The sequence below is a fragment of the Leptosomus discolor genome, chromosome 24 (assembly GCF_034619465.1).
Source record: "Leptosomus discolor isolate bLepDis1 chromosome 24, bLepDis1.hap2, whole genome shotgun sequence".
NCBI classification, from domain to species: domain Eukaryota; kingdom Metazoa; phylum Chordata; class Aves; order Leptosomiformes; family Leptosomidae; genus Leptosomus; species Leptosomus discolor.
The window spans coordinates 7,571,335-7,591,563 of NC_141414.1; the positions used below are offsets into that span (position 1 = coordinate 7,571,335).

Below are 20,229 nucleotides of genomic sequence, written 5' to 3' on the forward strand. Positions count from 1 at the left end.
AACGGGGTGAAAAAAGGACAAAAAGCAGCCAGTCGGACGCCCCCGTTTGCAGCCCCCCGGGCTCACCGGCTGCGCCTCGCTCCATCTCTCCGGGTCCCATCCCAGCACCGGCTGGGATCTCCGGTGTTGTGCCATGGGGTGCTCCAGGCTTTGGGGGGCTGGGCGGGGGGGGGGGGGGGGGGAGGGGGAGGTGGGTGCAGGGGAGAGCCAAGGGGGTGACCAGGGGTTCCTCCCCAGTCCCAGGGACACCGGGAAGGAGCCGGGGCACACGCGGGGATGTTGCGGGAGGTCCGTGCTGGGTGTCCGGCCCAGCCCCACATTCCCAAGGGCTGGAAACCCGCCCGTGGTCAGGGGTTGGGCTGGGGGCTGCAGCCAAAATCCTCCTGCTGCTCCCCCCCCCCCCCCCCCCCTCACCCCGCCCTGGGTGTGGGACCCTCCACGTAGGAGCCGAACACACAGACCCCCATCCCGAGGGTTCCGCACCCTCCAGCCCCAGGGACAAGGAGCCCCTTGGTCCCAACCCCAGCCCCAACTGCCCCCCTGTGCTGGCCGGGGCTGGCCAGACCCACACCCCACCCATGTGCTGTGGAGCATCGTTGGGTACCAAAATAACCCCCCGGCCCCTCCCGGCTTCCAGGCGATGCTGAGCCCGGGGCTGATTGCACGGCTGAGCGTCCAGCGCTGCCAACTGGGACCTTTTGTCTCTAATTCTCGTAATCATCCGCAGAAACCGCTGGCACGTGGCTCTGCGTGACCCACGGCAGCTCCGGAGAGGGGTACCCAGGGCGGGGAGCCCCGCGGGGACCCACAGGGTGGAGAACCCAGAGGGGTTTTCTGCACCACAACAGCTTTGGGGTCAAAACCACTTTTTTTTATGGCTTTCTCAACCCCTTGGCACGGGCGATGCTCCTGGCTCAGCTCCGCAATGGGCAGGTGGGCGGCCGGGGCCGGAGCGAGGAGCCCCGAGGAGCCCCCATGGCTTTGGGCAAGCGATGGGGGTGCGGTGGGTTCTGGACGTGGGTGGGCAAGGTGTGGGGGCAACGCTGCCCCGCTCCCCGCTTGCACCCAGCGCTGGTGGGTCCAGCCAGCTCCGAGGATGCCCGGGAGGCAGAGATGGGGCTGGAAACATCCCGGGAGAGCTCCTGGATGGCAGGATCATGGGCTGCAGGCGAGGGGGCACGGCGAGGACCCGTCTCTGTGCAGGATGCACCTCCCCGTGCTGATGGGAAAGGCGGGTGGGGGTGGTCGGCGAGACCGAGCTCAGCTGCTTCTTGTTATCCCCCCCCCCCAGACCCCTGCCAAAAGGGACCAGCAACGCGAGGAAGGGAAAAAGGAGCCCGGGAGCCTCCAGCAGCTCCCATCCCGCCCCGCCAGCAATTAGGGATGGCCGGAGCCCAACGGCAATGAGCAGGATGGTGTGCCAGCCCATCAGCACGTCCTTCTGGGGGGGGGGGGGGGATAGGGCTGCTGTTTGCTCAGCCTGAGCCCCCCCCCATAGCATTCCTGCATTGAGGTGCATCCCCCAAACCCCCCCCCCCCCCCCCAGCAGGGAGGAGGGAGCCGGGGCACGGGCCGTGGGAAGGGGGTGCTGCCTCGCTGCACCCCACGAGCACGTCGCGGTGCTGGCTGGGAGCACAAGCTGCTCTGAGCAGCAGCCGGGAGCTGGAAAGCGCCTTGGGAAGCTGCTCGTTTTCTTTTTAAATAATGGAAAATATAATGAGAGTGCCTAAATTAAAATAATAAAAGAAAGCGGCCGAAAAGCCAACCCAAAATAGGAGAGAAACCCACGTTTCAGGCTGAAAGGGAACAGGCGCAGGCAAGGGATGAAAGGGAAAAGCAGAGGCACTGCGCCTGCCTGGGACCCTCCTCCCAGCACCCACCGAGGGGCTGAGGGGGGGGGTGGGGGGGAGCCACGCTGCCCCACCACCTTCCCCGGGCCAAGCCATGGGGTGAGGGCTGAACGGAGCGCGGGACATCGCTGCGGAGCTGCCGGCCCCGGCCCCCCCTCAAAATGTGCTCCCCACCCCCCACCCCCCCACCGCTGGCTTTGCCCCTTTGCACCAAACCCAGCGCTGCTGCTTCAGGGGCCGCATCCTGCCCAGGGCTCCAGCCTCACCGGGGGGGGTGCAGGGGTGTCTCCTCCATCCCCTGCCCTGAACTGGAGCATCCCCATGGGCCCCAAACTGGAGCATCCCCATGGATCCCAGACTGGAGCATCCTCAGAGACCCCAGATTGGAGCATCCCCAGGCATCTGGAGCATCCTCGGGCATCCAGAGCATCCCCAGGGACCCCGAACCGGAGCATCCCTGGGCATCCAGCCGCGGGGGGACACGGGAGGTGCCAGCTCCCCGTCTCTGCCGCGATGGCGGGGCCGGGCCAGCTCCAGCTGCCGAATTCCAGGTTGTCTGGCCAAGAGACACTGCTCCGCTCCCGGCACTCCCTCCGGATAACCTGCCGGCGGAGGAAAACAAACGGCCCTCAAATACAGACCAGCTGGAGGCGAAGAGACCCCCGAACCCCTCCCGACGTGGGGGCACCGGGGTGTATCGCTGTGTGTTCCCCAGCAAAGAGGCTGTTGGAAGGCAGGATTTGGGGGGAAAACAGTGGGAAGAGGGAGAGGAGTTGCTCGGAGCACTGACACTTGCTTTCCAAAGCGGGCCCAAGCCAGGATGCCACGGGGACGGCCGAGCTCCACCGCGCCGGGGCAGCTTCGGGGCATCCCTTGACGATGAACATTCCTCTCCCAGTTGCTTTTTAGATACATATTTTTTTGTTTGTTTTAAGACTTGCATCTCAATACCTCGCTGTTCAAAGTGCGCTGGTTCTGGAAAAAACATCCATTCCCATTTTTCAAGCTATTTTTGAAACCTTTGGCCTTCGTTCCTCTTCAGGCTCCAGACCATAAATAACAATAACAACATATTTAAAGCCTTTACGCTGACAGCTCGCCGAATCTGCCAGTGCCTTTTAATTCTCCAGATGTCGAAAATCCGACTCAAAAACTTCAAGTTTGGTAAATATTTTGTGTGTTTTTAATTTCACAGCCATTGCTTTTTCTATCACATGAAGCAGCAGAATAACAACAGTCGAAATGGAACAGTTATTTCGGGAGCTGGGGGGAGGAAAGGTGAGGCGGTGGCCGCTGTCTCTGCCGGAGCATCCCTGGGGTTGGGTTGTCCTTGCCAGGGCTCCGTGCCGGGGGCGGTCTGGGCTCCCCGGCGCTGGCGCCGTGGCAGGGATGGTGGCACCAGCAGCTGGCTGCGGAAATACAGTCACTGCAGGGGTCCCCCTCCCCCAGCTGCCTCGGACACCCCCCCGGCTCCGACCTGGCCTGGGCTGCTCCTGGTAGGTGCCACCTTGGCCGGGCTTGGATTTATGTGGGTGATCAGCTCTGGAGTGAGGCACAGTGACATCCCCAGCTGCAGAATGCCACCCCAGTCCCGCATCCCACAGCCCACAGCCCACATCCAGCATCCCACATTCCACAGCCCACATCCAGCATCCCACAGCCCACATCCAGCATTCCACAGCCCACATCCAGCATCCCGCATTCCGCAGCCCACATCCAGCATCCCACAGCCCATAGTCCATATCCCATATTCCTGCTTCCAGCATCCCACATCCCATATCACACACTCCGTATTTCCATATCCTGATTCCCATATCCCATACCTGGCCTCCCATATCCCACATCCCACATCCCATACCCTGCACCCTATACCTCACATCCTATAGCCTGCATCCCATATCCTGCATCCCACACCTTATTTCACGTATCCTACATCCAAACACCGCATCCCATTCCCCATATCCCGCATCCCGTGCCCCCCAACTCCTCCCAGCCCCACACGGTGGCAGGGAGGGGACCCAGGAAGGTGCCTCTCACCACCCCACCCAAGTGCTTTGGGGGCCCTGAAGGACCAGCCAGTGTTGCCTTTGCTCTGGGGACATTTTCCTGCTGAGAACTACCAGCAGGAAAAACATTAAAACCCCCAGGATTTTAGCAGAGCTCCTGGAAAAAGAGCGTTTCGAATTTCTCCCCAACAGAAGCAGAGCAGGCTCTGGCTCAGCCCCGCTCCCGGCCTCCCAAAAACCAGCCCATGCGGTGGCTGGACCACGATGCTGTTCCCCAAGGAGCTCGCAGCCCTTCCCCACCCTTTAACCCTCCTCCTCCTCCCCTCGCCAGCTCTTCCCCCACCCCAAAACCCCTTCTGAACCGCAGCCAAGGAGTGTTCTGGCCGGGGACGTCCCGTGAAAGCCTGGACCGGAGCAGACCTCACGGGGCCAAGCACTTGGCAGAAGCCAGGGCCAGATCCCAGCCCCGGCAGAGCCCCTTTGCCCAGCTGGAGCAGGGGCAGCTGCACTGGGCAGAACTGGGCTGGGAGGGGCTGCCCTGTAGAAGGGGTTGCAGACTGGTACCAACTATCCCAGCAACCCCACACCCAGGTACCCCATAACCTGGTTACCCCACGGTCCAGTTATGCCATATCCAAGGTCACCCCAAGCCCAGGCACCCCAAACCCCAGCTCCTTTATACCTTGGGTACCCCATAGCCTGGATACCCAATACCCCCATTTCTCTGTACCCCAGCTACCCCATACCCCAAGTACCCCATACCCCAAATTCTCCATACCCCAAGCACCCCATACCTCAAGTACCCTGTACCCTCAATTATCCATACCCCCAGTATCCCGTACCCCATACCCCAAGTACCCCATACCCCAAATTCTCCATACCCCAGTCACCCCATACTTCAAGTACCCTGTACACCCCAATTCTCCATACCCCCAGTACCCCATACAGAGTACCCCATACCCCCAACTCTCCATAGCCCCCGTACCCCATACCCTGATTACCCCGTACCCCTAATTCTCCATATCCCCACCACTCCATACTCTGATTACCTCGTACCCCTAACCCCCCATACTCCAGGCACCCCATACCCCATTGACATACCCCTCAGGCCCACCCCTGTTACACCTTCCCCCCCCCCCCCCCATTACCCCTTGCCCTGGGGGATGTTCTGTCCTGCCGTCCCATCCCTGTCCCCCACCTCCCACTGTGGTTACTGGCCCCACTGGCAGCTCCATGGGGCTGCACTCACTCCCACAGCCCCCCCCCAGCTCTGCCCCCCAACTCACTGGGACAAGGGGCTGGGATCACCCCTTGCAGTGGGGGGGTGGGTCCCCCCGCAGCACCTGCCCGAGCCCTGCCTGTACCAGCCCCGGGGCAGGCAGGGGTGCAGCGTCAGCCCTTTGAGGGTCCTTGGCAGCCCAGCAGCCACTCAACGTCCCCGGGTGCTGGGTGCTCACAAACCACATGATTTCCTGGAAATGCACGCTCCGAGAAACGAAACTGCTCGATTTTGGAGCAAACTTCACTCCCCCCCGCCCCCCTGCGTGTTTTTACCTGGCCAGGGCAGCGCAGCGGGATGGAGGGCTGCAGCCCACACCAGCCGTCCCCGGGCAAGGGACCTTGGAAGATGTGCGTGGCCATGGCCATGGCCTTCGGGGTGGCCACTGTGGCGCTGGCGGTAGCCCTCCCCACTCTGCTCTGCCAGCAGGCCCTGGGCTCCCAGATGGCAAGGAATGCCTCGGCGGGGCTGGCGCGGCTGGAGGAGGCACTGGCCGTCACCAACCGGTCACTTGCCGAAGCCCACGAGCAGTGGGACGACTGCAGGAGGCAGCTGGTAGGTGCTGGGGTGCTGCGGGGGGGTGGGGGAGCAGGACTCCGTTGGGAAACCTTGCAGGCCCCCCCCCCCCAGCCCAAACTGGGCACGTTTGGCTGGTGCAAGGGAGCCCCCGAGCCGGAGCCTCCAGCCCTTTCCCCCTGCCCGTGCTCAGGGTGTGCTGGAGGGGAAAGCCTCCGAGCTGGAGCAGGCGCTCGCCAGGGTCACCCAGCTGCAAGGTGAGTCCTGGGCAGGGTTGGGGGGGTGCAGGCACGGGCAACGGCCCCTGGGCTACCCTGATCCCCATCTCGTGGGTCACCTTGGTCCTCATCCTCTGAGACACCCTGGTGCCCATTCCGAGACATCCTGAGCCCCATCCCCTGGGACATCCTGATTGATCCCTATCCCCTGGGACACCCTGAGCCCCATCCCCTGGGACACCCTGATTCCTGTCCCCTGAGACACCCTGACCCCCATCCCACGGGACACCCTGAGCCTCATCCCCTGGGTCATCTTGATTGATCCCCATCCCCTGGGACACCCTGAGCCCCATCCCCTGGGACATCCTGAGCCTCATCCCCTGGGACACCCTGAGCCTCATCCCCTGGGACATCCTGAGCCCCATCCCCTGGGACACCCTGATCCCCATCCCCTGGGACATCCTGAGCCCCATCCCCTGGGACACCCTGATCCCCATCCCATGGGACACCCTGATTCCTGTCCCCTGAGACACCCTGATCCCTATCCCCTGGGACACCCTGAGCCCCATCCCCTGGGACACCCTGATCCCTATCCCCTGGGACATTCTGGTCCCCATCCCCTGAGACACCCTGATCCCTATCCCCTGGGACACCCTCCTCCCTGTCCCCTGGGATACCCCGATCCCCCCCCCGCCGCCATCACCTCCCCGCAGAGGAGAACGGGGCGCTCAGGGCAGAGGTGGCCCAGCAGCAGAAGCAGCTGGAGGACCTGCAGAGCAGCAGGTGAGCCCCGCACTCCCCACCTCCCCACCCCCAGCCCCGCACTCCATCACTGACTCTCCCTGTCCCCTCCCAGGGACCAGGTCCAGATGCAGAATCATCTCCTGGAGAAGCAGCTCCAGGACATGAGGCGCCAGCACTCGGGTGGGAACGGGCTCCCGGACGCGTCCCTCAGCCTCCTGGCTCTCCTCCTCCCTGGGGTGCTCCTCCTGTGAGGCCGAAGCAGCGGGAACGTGGGCCCCCCTGATTCCCCATTCCCGAGGTGGGGCGAGGAGGGACTGTCCCCATCCAGCCCAGGGGGGGGGCCTGGGGGGGGCGGTGGGCCCAGTGCCCGCTGCGGGAGCCTGGTGCCCGCTCAGCCCTGCCTCCCGACCCCCTCTGCTGTCCTCTACCGCCCTGCGTGCTCCGCTCGCCAGATTCACCCCAGTCACCGTGGGGACATCCCGAGGGGACGGTTTCCCTCCAGCCACCAAGGGCTGTGCCCAGGGTGAGTGAGGGGCGTGGGAGCACAGGCTGGAGGGGACAGTGACATGGCAGGGCTGCCCCGAGTCGAGCGGTCCACAGGCAGTCTACGGTTAAGTGATTTTTAACTAATTTCCAATAAAACCTCATGAAAATCCAGTGTTTTGTTGCTCCAGCACCTCCTGGGGACCTGGCGCCCTGTTCCCCGCTGCACGGCAGAGGCAAGGGGGTGCTGCAGAAACCCCTTGGGCAGACGGCAGCCTCAGCATCCCCGCCACCCACCGGACCCCCCCCTCCCCCCCCCCCCAGCTGCATCCCCGCTTGTCCCTGCAGCCGTGACCCACAGCTGGGTGCGGGGGGCAGAGCGTCCTCCCACCTCCAACACAAACAAAGTCTATTCTGGGCTGTGACCTGGGAGAAACCGCAGCCCAAAGCGGTGTTTGGTGAGGAAAAAAAAAACCCCACGCACGGCAATTACGGCAACCCAGGGAGTGACCTGTCCCGGGGACACTGGCACACCCCAGGCAGCAGCCGCCCGAGCGGGTGAGCGGTCCCCACGTCCCCCTCCGGCATGGACCCCGCGGTGCCCAAGGCCACCCTGAAAGTGCTGGGACTGTGCGCGGCGCTGCTGGTGCTGGTGGCGGCGGTGACGGTCTCGGTGGCGGTGATGGTGTGGCGCTCGGAGGCGGTGGGGAAGCTGCGAGGCTGCCGGGAACGGGCGGCCAACGAGAGCCGGGAGCTGGGGAACCGGGTGGCCGAGCTGGAGCGGGAGCGAGCCCGGCTGGAGCGAGCGGCGGCGGCGGGCGCTCGGGCGGAGGATGCTCTGCGGCGGGAGCTCGCCCAGGCCCGCGGTGACGGCAAGAAGCTCAATGCCAGCCTGGCGTCCTGCCGGGAGCGGGCGGTAGGTGCTGGTGGGGCTGGGGATGTGGGGGGGGGGGATGTCCTCGGCCACCCGGCTGCGTACGTGGGGTGAGCGACGCTTGGGCGGAGAAGGGGGGTTTCTGGGGGAGCTCTGTAGCCAAGACCGGGGCGATGCTTCATCCCTGGGTGGGCATTTCGACCTGGAAAACCCCGGCACTGGCAGGAAGGATCCTGCAGATGAGCAACCCCTGGGTGGTTGATGAGCCACCAGGAAGGGGGAGAGGCAGCTGCGGGATCGGGGGGGACTGGCAGCAGCCCAGGGGTGCGTGGTCACCTTCCTGCAGTCCAAGAGGGGAGCTCCAGCTGCTCCTGGTCCCTCGGTGCAACCCGGGTCCTGCCATCCCCCTGCCTGGGTGCCCGTGCCCAGCCGGGGGCACCTATTCTTAGCCGTGCCCGAGCTGCTCCACGCACGTATAATTACCCCTTCCCAAAGCAGCAGCGGAGGCCGGAGCCGGTGCGGAGCTGCCGTTTCTCTCCTCCCAGGTATTTTTAGCTGTGGCCTCGGCTGGGAAAGGGCCTGGCCCCAGCACCGCAGCCACAGCCTGGAGGAAGAGCCGGGTCCCGCCGCCCCTTTGGGCTCATCCGGCCAAACAATGGCCTGGAGAAGCTGGAAAAGTGCTCCGGCTTCCCGGGGCTGGCGCCGGGAGCAGGGTTGGGCTGTGCAGCCTCTTGGGGACCCAGCTGGAGGGGAGCCCCATCCCCACCCAGGCACTGGGGATGCCACCCACGGGGTGCTTGGGTGGCCTGGGGCTCCTACGACACCCCTGGGGCACCAGCATCCTCACCAAGCTCAGGCTGAACCAGCCCTCCAAGGAAGAAGCATTTTTTCCCCAAATCCATGTCCCTACCCCTTTGGGAAACACGACAGGGAGGACCTAAGGCCACCAGGAGCATAGGGGGCAGCGTGGGGCCGTGGGGCGGTGGTGAGGAGTGGCAGAGATCCAGCAGCAGGTGAAGAGACTGGAGGACATTGTCCACCCCTGTCCCCTCTGCCGCCGTGTCCCCTTCTGCCCCAGGCCAGGCTGGAGGCCAACGTGACGGCGCTGGGGGACGAGGTGCTGGCCCTGCGGCGCGAGCGAGCCGAGCTGGCCCGTGGCAAGGCGGCTCTGCAAGGTGAGCTCCATCCCCCCCGGGGAGCAGCGGCGTGGGGCGCAGGACCCCCCATCACCCCCTGCAAGGGAGCCCACGCGAGGGGGGGATCCCCCAGCCGCCCGCCGATTTGGGAGGGGGGGGCAATGCCCGTCAGGGTGGGCGATGCCCATCAGGGGTGGGCTCGGGTGTGGTGCGTCGGGGTTTGAGGTGCACGGGTGACCCCCGCTGTCCCCTTCGTCCCGCAGAGGAGCTGGCGCGGGGCGAGGAGCGGGCGCTGGGGCTGCAGCAGCGGCTGGAGGAGGCGGCGGAGCAGCAGCGGGCGCTGCGGGGGCGCAGGGAGCAGTGCGAGGCCCGGCAGAGAGAGCTGGAGGCCACCCTGTAAGGTCCTCGGTGGGGGACGTGGTCCTTGTCCCCCACCACGGGCTGGGCGCCGCAGAGCATCCACACCCCGCCCCAACACCACCCCAGCCTGACCCCAACCCCTCCACCATTCCTCCCTCGCCATGGGGACCCTCCGTCCCCCCCATCCTGGGGACAAAGACCCCCCCTTGACGTGTCGCCGCTCTCCCCGCAGGAGGGACTACGCGGCCGAGGTCAACGCGCTGCGGCGGCGGACGAGGGACCGAGCGACCGGGCGCAGGTGCCCCCCGTCCCGGTACTTTTTGGGGGTGCTGCCCTGCCCGCATGGCTGAGGCTGGCGGGGTGGGGGGGGACACCCCAGGCATTGGTCTGGGGAGGGGGGCTTCACCGGTGCAGCCAGCCCGGGTGCTCAGGGGCACGCTTCCCGGCGTGTGCCATCGCCACCGGTGTCCCCAGGGGAGCAGGACCTGGAGGCCATGGGGGGACTCACTCCCTGCCCTCCCCTCTTTTGCAGGAAGGGCTGAAGCCCCGCAGCACCCCGACACCCTCCCTGCCGGGGGCTGGGTGTCCCCCCCCCCCCGCCACCCTGAGCCCATCATTCCCAGTCCCACAGCGCCCCTTAGCACTGGGACCCAGCAGCAGCTCAGCCCCAACCATGTCTGACCAGAGCCAGCGGGTCCAGATGAACGATGCTGGTGGTTACCGGGTGCCTTCATCCCACCGGGCGCCTTCATCCCACCGTGCGTCCTGATCCCGCCGCCTGTCGTGATGCCGCCGCGTGTCCCGATGCCGCCGCGTGTCCCGGTGCCACCTCTGCAGCAGGACAGCAGGACGGGAGGGGTTTGGTCGCCCAGCTTTTGGGCAGAGTTTTAGCTCAACCAAGGGAGGGTTTCCCCACCCGCTGCTTGGAGCTGCTCTTTAACCAGCTCCGGGGCTTCACGCCATGTTCCCAGCACGCTCCAAAAACTGGGAAGACCGGGCAGGCGTTTGAGCAATAAAGGCTGCTCTGCTCACCGGGACCTTGTCCCCGTGCCACTGGCTCGGCCATCCCCCTGTTCCCCCTGAGCCCAGCCATCCCCCCCCCGAGCCCAGCCGTCCCCCCAGCCCCGCTCAGGCATCACCCCCTCCCCCAGGGCTTTAACCAGGCTCTGCCCAGCGGCTGCCAGGGCAGAACTGGGCTCTGCCAGGGACCCCACAGGCACCCCAGCGGGGTCCAGATAGGGATGGGGGGCCGAGGCGGGGATGGGGGGGGGGGGACACGGGGAACGGGGATCGGTAGCTGCTGCTGTTTTGCGGTCGCTTCCCAGCATCTTTGATCCGCTTTGAAGAAAGTTTCCAGGAAAGTTGCGGATTTTCCTGCCGCTGCCGCCGCAGCATCCTGTGCAGAGGGCAGGCAGGCTGCACGCAGGCATCCGGCCTCCTCCTGCCTGCACCCACACCCCCCTCACGGGACATCACCCCCCCCCTGTGCCCCCCGCTGCCCCCTGCCCAGCTCGGGGAAGGGGTCGGGGAAGGTGCTGGCAGGCGGCTTTGCAGGTGAAAGGGCTTCTGCGCGGTGACCCCTGGTTGCGTCGGGGCTCCCCGAGCTGCAAAGCGTGTGCTGGGGACGGGGGAACAGCCCCGTTCCTGCACCCCAAAGCCGGTGGTCCCAAAGTGGAGACCCCCAGCCCCGCAGCAGCTTGGCACAGGGGAGGGGAACCGGGCAGAGCCGTTCCCATGGCCCAGCCTCAAGGCAGCACCAGCCTTGGCCATGGGGAGGATTAATTATAGCCGGGTGGCTAATTGGGAGATGGGACAGAGGCAGGGTCTGCAGCACTGGGGGGGGATGCCGGGCACCCCGTTGGGATCCCCAGTGACCCCAGGAAGCTGCGGGGAGACCTTGGGGTTGGCTGCCGGAGGGAGCATCCGACCAGCCAAGCCACTGGCACGCCAGGGTCTCGGGGGTCAGGGGTCCGGCAAAGCGCCGGTGGCGTCCCCACAGTTGGACCGGGGGGGGGGGGTGTGGGGGGGTGTGTTGCTGGGGGGGGTGACTCACCATTATTTGCAGCTCAGGAAGGAAACGTCAGTAGCTGAGAATGGATTCAGGACCGACACCATCCCGACCATCGCAGACACTTCCCGGTCCCTGGGGACCCCGGCGCAGCCAGAAGGCAGGAAACACCGAGCGGCTCGGGGTCAGCGCCCGGCACAGCCCCACACCTCGGCCCCCCCGCCCCCAGCCAACCCCCCCCCCCCCCCCCATTGCAGACTGGGCATCCTGCAGAGCTGGGGGATGGCAGGGGGGGGGGGTCCCCGGGTGCAGCTGGCCCCTCCATAGGAGTCCAGGGCTCCCGCGGGATGGGGACAGCGTGGCGACGGCCGGGATCCAAACATGGTTGGGGTCAGCCCAGACCCGGGGGTGCCAGTCCCGCCGCCCAGACGCCCCGTCTGTGGTCACCGGTGCTGAGGGTCGGGTGGGCAGCATCCCCCCTCCCTCCAGCCCCTGCCGCGGTGCTGCCCGGACCCGATGCCACCCCTTTCCCCTGCACTGAAGAGCCCCCTCCATGTCCCCAGCCTGTCCCCAAGCCAGCCCTCACCCCCCAAGCTCCCACCTCAGCCCAGCATGGGACCCGGGGGACCCCAGACCCGGAGCAGGATGCGGGAGACTGTTGCCTATGCCTGGCTGGGCTGAGCCGCTGTGGCAGCGAGGGTGGCATGGGTGGCCGTCCTCACACAGGGCCAGGGCCACCCGTGTCCCACGTGCTCCATCGGGGCTCCCTCAGCAGCCTGGGGACCCAGGGGTGGCAGACGGAGAGGTCTGGATTTGCCCCTCGCTCCCCTCCACCAGCAGAGATGTCCCTGTCAGGGGACAGAGACCAGGAGCAGCTCCCCAGGCCCCACTGCAGGATGGTGGCTCTGTGGGGTGACAGCACCCACGGGAGCCGCAGCCACGGCTTCCCACCGCCGGCTTCATCCCACAGCCCCACGTCACCCACCCCAGCCCGCTGCCACCCCACCGACAAACCAGGGCCCGGCCACGTCCTTCCCCTGCCCGCGAGCTGCCCGCAAGGCGCAGGAGAAGAGACGCGGAGCACCAGTCCCCTGCGTGCCACCGACCTGCCGAGAGCGGCGGGGTCCAGCGTGCCACCGTCCCACCGCGAGGACGTGGTGCCAGGATCGCCCCGGGGCACCCGCTGCGGGTGGGATCCTCCTCCATCACCCCACCGGCGAGCAGGGGCTGTCGCGTTGGGAGTATGGATTTGGCAGAGCCCCCCCCAGGGGCTTTCAGCGGGGGGAAAAGGTGCAAATAGCGGTGATTTATTACGGCAACAGGTACAGCGGGTGTGGAATTGCCATCGATAAACGCACTCGCTGCACCCGCACTAAGGTGCTGGAATAACTCTGGCCAAGTTGTCCTGGGAATCCTTCACCAGGGGCGAAGGCGCAAGTTCTCACCGAGGCGGCGTCCCTCTCCGGGGTGGAGGAAGGGCAGCACAGCCTGTCGACTCTTTCCCCCATGTCTTCAGTCCCTTTCTCCCCATTTTTACCCTTTACTCTCCTCTTTTTAGTCTCTGATTCTTTGTTTCCCCTCCCAGGGGTTACATACAGCATGATTTAGGCGGAGAGTTGAGTAACAGAGTCATGTACGTAGAGCCCGATCTCTACAATTCTCATTAACACTTGCAGGCGTGTTAATTGCCATACTAATTTTCTAGATAATTACGTAAAGGTTTCACTCGGGGCATCGTGGCGTTCAAAGTTTTGTGCTGAAACTGGTTTTCTGCCCGGTTTCTCGCTCTTTAGCCGAAACGGAGCCGCTTTGTCACCGCAAGGCTTTCTCTTTCGGCGGTTATCTCCCCTCGCAAGGTCTGAGGAAGGGAGAAGCAGACACCGGCGCTCTCAACCTTCTGCCGCTTTTGCCAGACGAGCAAGTCGCTCGGCTCTCGTCCTTGCTCTGTCCAGGGCACGAGAAACACGTCGCTTTACGTTGCTTATAGTCGAACCTTACAGGCCTGGCGTTTCTCCCCGTCATCCACCCCGTGACTACGGTCGCTCCTGGTGGAGCCCACATCATGCTTGTAAAAAGTCAACCTTGGGAGCCCCCCGTTGGCATAGACCTTTTCCTCCTGGCACCTGGTCCAACCAGATACCGGAGGAATCCACCCCTGGGATAACACAGACCTAACACAAGGCAACAACAAAGCCACCACAGCCATCACGATGATTACCACCAGGATAAATCGTAACAGACTTTGCAGCCCTCCCGTTAAGGAAACCCCTAAACCACGCAAAGCGTGTTCAGCCACTCGTTCTCCACACCGTCTCGAAGGTCTTTGCCTGCTTTCGCCCCCCGCTCCACACAGTCTAACTGCTCCCTGCGGTCTCTAGTCACATGCGGCGCGTGGAGGTCACGAGTGCCACTGCCCCGACTCAAATATCCACACACCCCCCGGCTTGGACGCAATAGCAAGCCCAGCGTTGGCCTGTTCTGTGTGGCCGCGTCTGCGAGGCTGCCGGTAACTGGGCGTTTAACCCCTTCAGCCCCACACGAGACGCATTAGCCGCTGCTTCGATCCGTCCACCGAGGTCGCAGAGCATCTTTTGACCTCGGAACGCCGACAATTGGGGTGTAAAAATGGATTCCAGAGCCCGTCCTACCGCGGCTCCCGTAGTCGGGTGTTGCCACGGGTCTTCCGAGTCCGTTTTGAGACACCCCCACGGGGTGGGTACGAGCGTTGTTTCCTCCAGAGAGGGCAAAACGTCAACAGCCCCAGTGCGTGTTGGTGCCAGGAACTTCCCCTTGGTAAGTCACAGCCCGGGTTCCATCACTGCCGGCCCACACGGCGTGTCCCAAGGAGGGCTGCCTGACTTCTGACCAAACCACGTTAAACCGGGCGCCGTCGTCGGTTAAACAAGACCGAGCGGCCTTGCTTGGGTAGAGCTGCGACAGACACAACCCGCCGGAGGGCTCGGGCTGTCGGCCCCGATCGCTGAAGTTCACCTTCACGGCTACAATCCCCGTTGGGGTGTTCGGGGCTGTCTGAGCGGGAGACGTTCAAGCCCGCGTCCTGGGGACCGACCTGTACGGCACCATCCGGCAACCCCCCAGCCCCATCCCAGCCAGTGGTTGGCACGGAGTGCCCGCCACCATGTCGGGGCGTTCCCCACACCCTTGGTGTCTGTATTCCCCGTGGTGCGTCGCTGCAGTGGTCCCTGGAAGGACGACAGATCATCTCCTCGCTTTTACCATCACCCTTAAACCTCAGCGGTGGTTTAGCGACACCGCAAGTCTTTTGTGGCTTCATTCCTACCGGCCACTCCAGGACTTCTTGTCCTTCCTCCGCGTGCCACAGTGGGCTGGTGCGGTTTTGCCACGCAGCCTCCCAAGTTTGGTTCTCAAACCTACGGTTAATATCGCCCAAGTTACCGGCGAACTGGCAGACCGGGGAAGGGGCAGACAGGCTGTAATTCAGCCGATGTCGTGAGTTCGTCCAAAAGCTTGGACCGACCGCGATACGAGGTTGGCAGCAAGGCTTGAACCCCTCCTGAGGGACAGTAAAATAAACAACGTTTTATCCACATCATTGACATTTCGGCTTCCAAATTGCCATTAATATCGCAAACGCGGCGACTCCTGCTATAAAGATTAACAATCCCTGGGGACGCTCCAGCTCAGTGTAGGATAATCCGTCGTTCCAAGTGCAATTTTCTGGCATCTGGAGCTCCTGTAAGTATAAAAGACAACAGAAGGTGCTCGGTTGATGCTCAACTGGCTACCCTTGGGTTAAAAAGAAGGTACTACCCATCCAGTACTAATTCGGTGGAGTTTCCCGGAGCTCTCTTTTTCTTCCCAGGCATAAAGACTGTTCGGGGTCACTGGGACCAGAGCAACTGTCCCAGTTTGAGGCATCTTAACTAGGACGGGCCGCCCTACGTAAAAACCCGTAGGATATTCTCCCGGTTTTACATCTGCCTTTGGCACCAAAGTTGTGGCAGGAGCGCAGAGGTTGCGCTCGGGGCATCGTGGCCTTCAAAGTCTCGTGCTGAAACTGGTTTTCCGCCTGGTTCCTCCCTCTTCAGCCAAAACGGAGCCCTCTTGTCCACTTTCTCCCTCAGCTGGTGCCTCCCCATGGACGGGAGAAGCAGAAACCAGCGTTCCCAACCTTCTGCTGGTTTTGCTGGACCAGCAAGTCGCTCAGCTCTTGCCCTCGCTCTATCCAGGGCGTGAGAAACACGTCGCTTTGCTTCGCTCAAGTCGAACCTTACAAGCCTGGCGCTTCCCCACCCCAGCACCCACAGCCCGCCCTGCCCGCCCCCTGGGACTCCCTCCTCGGGCATCCCCGGCGCCCACCATGCCGAGGGCTATTTCGGGGTGTAGAGCCGGTCCCGGCGGAGCGCTGGGCCCCGAGACCAGGGAGGGGGAGAGCAGGGTCCCAGGCTTCGCCCCCCGTCCGTTCGCAAGCGGGAACAATAGCCCTCCTGCGAACAGAAGCTGCGTCGTGATAACCCGGCGGGTCGGAGGCATCCGGAGAGGCAGGAAGGAGCCCAGCAGAAGGAAATATTAACCAGAGCAATATAAACACGGCGGCGGGAGCGAGCTCCGCCCCGGCGCGGCCCCGTTGAAAAGCGCCGCGACGGGGTGCGGGGCGCGCAGAGCGTCGGGCGGGATGGAGAAGAGCAGCTACGCCATGGCCAAGTTCGGTCTGGAAGCCAAGGAGGCGATGCCCAAGCGGGACTGTGGTTTTTACGTGAAGTACATCTTCCTCTTCACCTCCCTCATCCAGTTCCTCATCATCCTGGGGCTGGTGCTGTTCATGGTGTACGGCAACGCGCAGGCGGGCACCGACACGCACCTCCGGCTGCTGGAGGCGCAGCTGCAGGATCGCTACGCCAAGATCATCACCCTCGGCGGGAGGAACATCAACCTGACGCGCACCCTCAACGCCACCCTCAAGGAGAAGCAGGCGCTGCAGGTCCTCGCCCAGAAGGTGCAACGGGACCTGGATAAGTGCAACAGCACCCAAGGAACCAACCCCATCCCCAAGGTGAGCCCTTACCCCCCCTCAAGGAAGGATGGCAAAGCCCCCCGCTGGGTACGGGGGGGCAGCAACGCACAGCACCCAGGGACCCAACCCCATGCCCAAGGTGAGCTCTTCCCCCTTCAAGGAGGGATGGCAAAGCCCCCCGCTGGGTACGGGGGGCAGCAACGCACCCCTGGGTGCTGGGGGCTGCCAGGAGCCGGGACCTCGCTTCAGCTCCGCGAGCTTCAGCGGGGATGGATGAGGGGGTGCGTGGGGGGGCAGAGCCTGGTGGCAATGCTGAAGTGCCCCCCAGCCCCGGGCAGGGGTCTCAGCCCTGGCATCCCCGAGGCAGCCGCTGGCCAAGGGTGTTCCAATCTCACAGCCCCGCCATCCTCATCCTCCCCAGCGCCCCGCCAGCCCCCCGGCTCTCTCACCACCACCCTGGGGGGAGTGAGGTGACGGCGATGGCGGGGGGGGGTCCTTGCAGGATGCTCTGACCCCCCCTTCCTCTTTCTCCCCCCCCACCTCAGCTGCAGGAGATGGTGACGATCATCTCCTACCAGAAGACGAAGCTGGACGAGTGCCACATGACCATCAGCCTCATCAACGCCAGCTGCAGCGGTAAGGGGACACCCCCCCCCCCATCCCCAACTGCCCCCCACCCTGGGCACCCCCCTCCCAGCCCTCTGCAGACCCCCAGCACCCCTTGGGTGGCCTGTGCAGGGCGTCTGCGCCCCCTTCCTTGGGCCAGGCAGCGGTGTGCGTCCCCCCAAAATGTGGGGTGGGATTTGGGGAGGGACACACACATACACACACACACGAAGCACCCCAACGCCGCGCCCCTTCCCTGCAGCCGACAAGGCGCTGCTGCGGAGCCAGCTGGACCAGACAGCCCTGGCCAAGAAGGAGCTGGAGGAAAACTGCCGCAAAGCGGCCGCCACGCTGACCAAAGCCACCCAGGAGCAGGAGAGCTGCCAGCGGGACCTGCTCACCACCAAGACCGTCTGCGAGTCCACCAAAACCAACCTGGAGCTGCTGAAGCACGAGTGCGGCTCCTTGAGGTCCGACATCAGCTACTCCTTCCAGCGCATCAAGGACATGCTCACCCCCTACGGCTGCAACGGCGTCCACGAGCAGCTCAGCTGGTTGACGCAGCGGACGGAGGGGCTGTTCCTCTGGCAGCAGGAACGGGAGACCAAATACGTGGGGAAAAGCGTCTGCGACATGAACCTGGCCCAGTGTCGCATCAACTGCTCCAGGGAGAAGCAGGAGTTGGAGAAGCGGCTGCAGGACGTCGAGAAACAGGTCAAGGGCGGCCAGGAGGAGAGGAAGAAGCTGGTGGCGGAGAAGGAGCAGCTCAGCAAGGAGCTGGAGGAGAAGAGCAAAGCCGCCGCGCAGGCTGGGTACATCAAGGAGCAGCTCAACATCTGCATGGGCTCCAAGGTGAGGGAGCTGCCGGGGCACGGGGCGGGGGGCGTCCCCGGGCACCCTCCGCGGCCACGCACGAGGCTGAGCACGTACATCTTTATTTTGCACACGCAAAACTGCGTGTGCACCTTTATTTTTGCACGCGTGGCAGACGCGTTTTCTTTTGCACGTGCACCTTCCTCTGGCAAACGCGCTTCTGCGCGCCCACGGCCGCACCCCGGGGGAAGGCACAAGCCCCTGCAGCCCCCTCAAGCCCCTCTTTGCCCAGAGGTGCTGTGCCAAGCGGGGCAGCAGCGCTGCTCCCCGCCTCCTCACCCGCTCTCCTCCGCAGATGGACGCCTTCTTCGACATCACGGGCTCACGGGTGCCGGTGAGCGCCGGGCGGCCGGGTCCCTTTGCCAACACGGGCTCCTACGTGGATGCTCTGAGGAACCAGGGCATCTTCGGGAATATGGGTGAGTCCTGGGCCGGGGTGCTCGCGGTGGGACCCGTGCCCTGGCACGCTGGGGGCCACCGTTATTCCCCCTCCCGGCGCCCAGCCCGGCTCAGGCCCCGCTGCTCCATCCCACCAGGCAAAATCAACACGGAGGAGATCCAGCGGACGGTGCAGAAGATCATGGAGCAGTACACGTCCACCCTGAAGAACCCCAGGTGAGGGGGGGGCCGGGGGGGGGCAGAGGGGGCTGGGGGGTGAGCGGTGCCGGCGGCGGGGGGCAGGGAAGGCGCGGGGGGCAGGGGCCTGATCCTGCCCTCTCCGCAGCAGCTAACGGCCGAGCGGCGCACGGGGAAAACGGCGGCGAGGGGCTCGAGGCCAAGCCCAGGAGGTGCTTCCCGCGGCACGGATGGCAAACCCCAACCGGGAGCGAGCGGCTGGCACCACCGCCGTCCTCCCTTCCCCTATCCGGGAAGCGGTGGGAGCCAGGGCCACCCTCCCCCTGTCCCCCTTCCCCGAGCTTGTCCCCTCCCGCACGCTCGCCTGCCCCCCACGCATGTACCCGTACGCTTGGAGACGGGGCAGTTGGCAGCTGGAAATACAGCCGGCCCTGAGCACCGACACAGCTCGCCGCACGTGTGTCTGGACGCCTACGGGGGCGGGGGGGTGGGATGCAGAGGCCAGGGCCGGGATGAGGAGCGGGAACATCCCGTCCCAGCTTCACGAGTCCCTTCGGGACGGGAAGAGCGCGAGGCCGAGCGAGCGGGAAGGCCTTGGCCGCCGAGCCCTGGCAGCCCCATCCTGCCACCGAAGCCCCCCGGCACGCCGGGGCGTGGGGCCGGGGCGCAGCGGGCGGGTGCAGGACGCGGCGAGCGCGGTGATTAATCGCCGGCTGCCGCCCGCTGATTTACGGCCCCGCTTCCCTCGCCTTCCTGTCGAAAGAGCCTTTCCTGCCCGCACGCCATCCCCCTGCCAGCGCCACCGCGCTGGCACGCAGCGCTCCCGGCCTGTCTCCAGCCCCAGCCAGCACCCCCAGGTCCCATTCGGGTCCCCCAAGTCCCATTCGGGTCCCCCAACCCTCCCAGGACAGAGGCAGCCAAACGCTCCCACCACCCTCCGCTGCCCAAGGATGGGGATGCCACGCTGTCCCCCCCGCCGAGCCCTGCCCAGCCCCTGGAAGAGCACGGGGCTGGGGTGGGATTGGGGTGATGGAGGGGGTCCCCCGCTGTCCCAGGTGCCCCTGCACAGCCCAGCTGGGGGGGACTGGGGGGACCCGCTCGCTGCCAGAGGATTTCCTGGAGCTCCACTATAAATAACCTTGGAGCACCAGGCGCTTTCGGAGCCTGGGACTCCTGCCTGAGGGGGGTGCTGAGAGAGTGGGGGGGACCCTGAGAGCACCCACCTTTGGGGTTGCAGAGCCCCAAGCTGCCAAGTGGGTGCAAGAGCTGGAGGGACCCCACGGCTCCCTGGGCTGGGGCTGTGCCCCGAGGGTCCCAAGACCCCCACGCTACATCCCCGGGGCTGGGGGTGCACTTAGGGCGCCAGGATGGACCCGCCGGGATGCCGAGCCCCGCAACCCCCATGCCACAGCGAGGCGGGGGATGCCCCAGGGAGGAAACCCGGGGTGGCTTTTCCCTTCCAGCCACTCCAGCTCCTTGTTTGTCCTCCTGGCCAGGAAACGGGGCCTCTCCCAGTGGTTTTTTTTCCACGCCTGGGGCTCGGGACACGCTCCCCCCCCAGCCAGGAAAACACCACGACCCAGCATGGGGATGCCGAGCCCCGCGGCACCAGGCACCAGGGAGGGGGAAGGACGCCAAAGCCACCGAAGGCACCACGGTTTAATACCAAGAGCTCCCCCGGCCCGCAGTCCTCAACGCCGGTGG

General features: G+C 65.0%; 2 protein-coding genes across 2 annotated transcripts; both read left to right on the forward strand.

Annotated features, from left to right (window-relative positions):
* The first annotated feature begins 7,682 nt into the window (after positions 1-7,682).
* Positions 7,683-16,029, forward strand: CCDC194 (coiled-coil domain containing 194). The gene is made up of 5 exons (XM_086477710.1): positions 7,683-8,012; positions 9,049-9,145; positions 9,370-9,502; positions 9,699-9,773; positions 15,927-16,029. The coding sequence occupies exons 1-5, from the start codon at positions 7,683-7,685 to the stop codon at positions 16,027-16,029; spliced, it is 738 nt and encodes a 245-aa protein (XP_086333836.1).
* Positions 16,030-16,131: 102 nt separating this feature from the next.
* On the forward strand, positions 16,132-18,568 carry PLVAP (plasmalemma vesicle associated protein). Its single transcript, XM_086477446.1, has 5 exons — positions 16,132-16,509; positions 17,016-17,106; positions 17,339-17,928; positions 18,245-18,368; positions 18,486-18,568. Exons 1-5 carry the CDS (start codon positions 16,132-16,134, stop codon positions 18,566-18,568), a joined length of 1,266 nt encoding a protein of 421 aa, XP_086333572.1.
* The last annotated feature ends 1,661 nt before the right edge of the window (positions 18,569-20,229 follow it).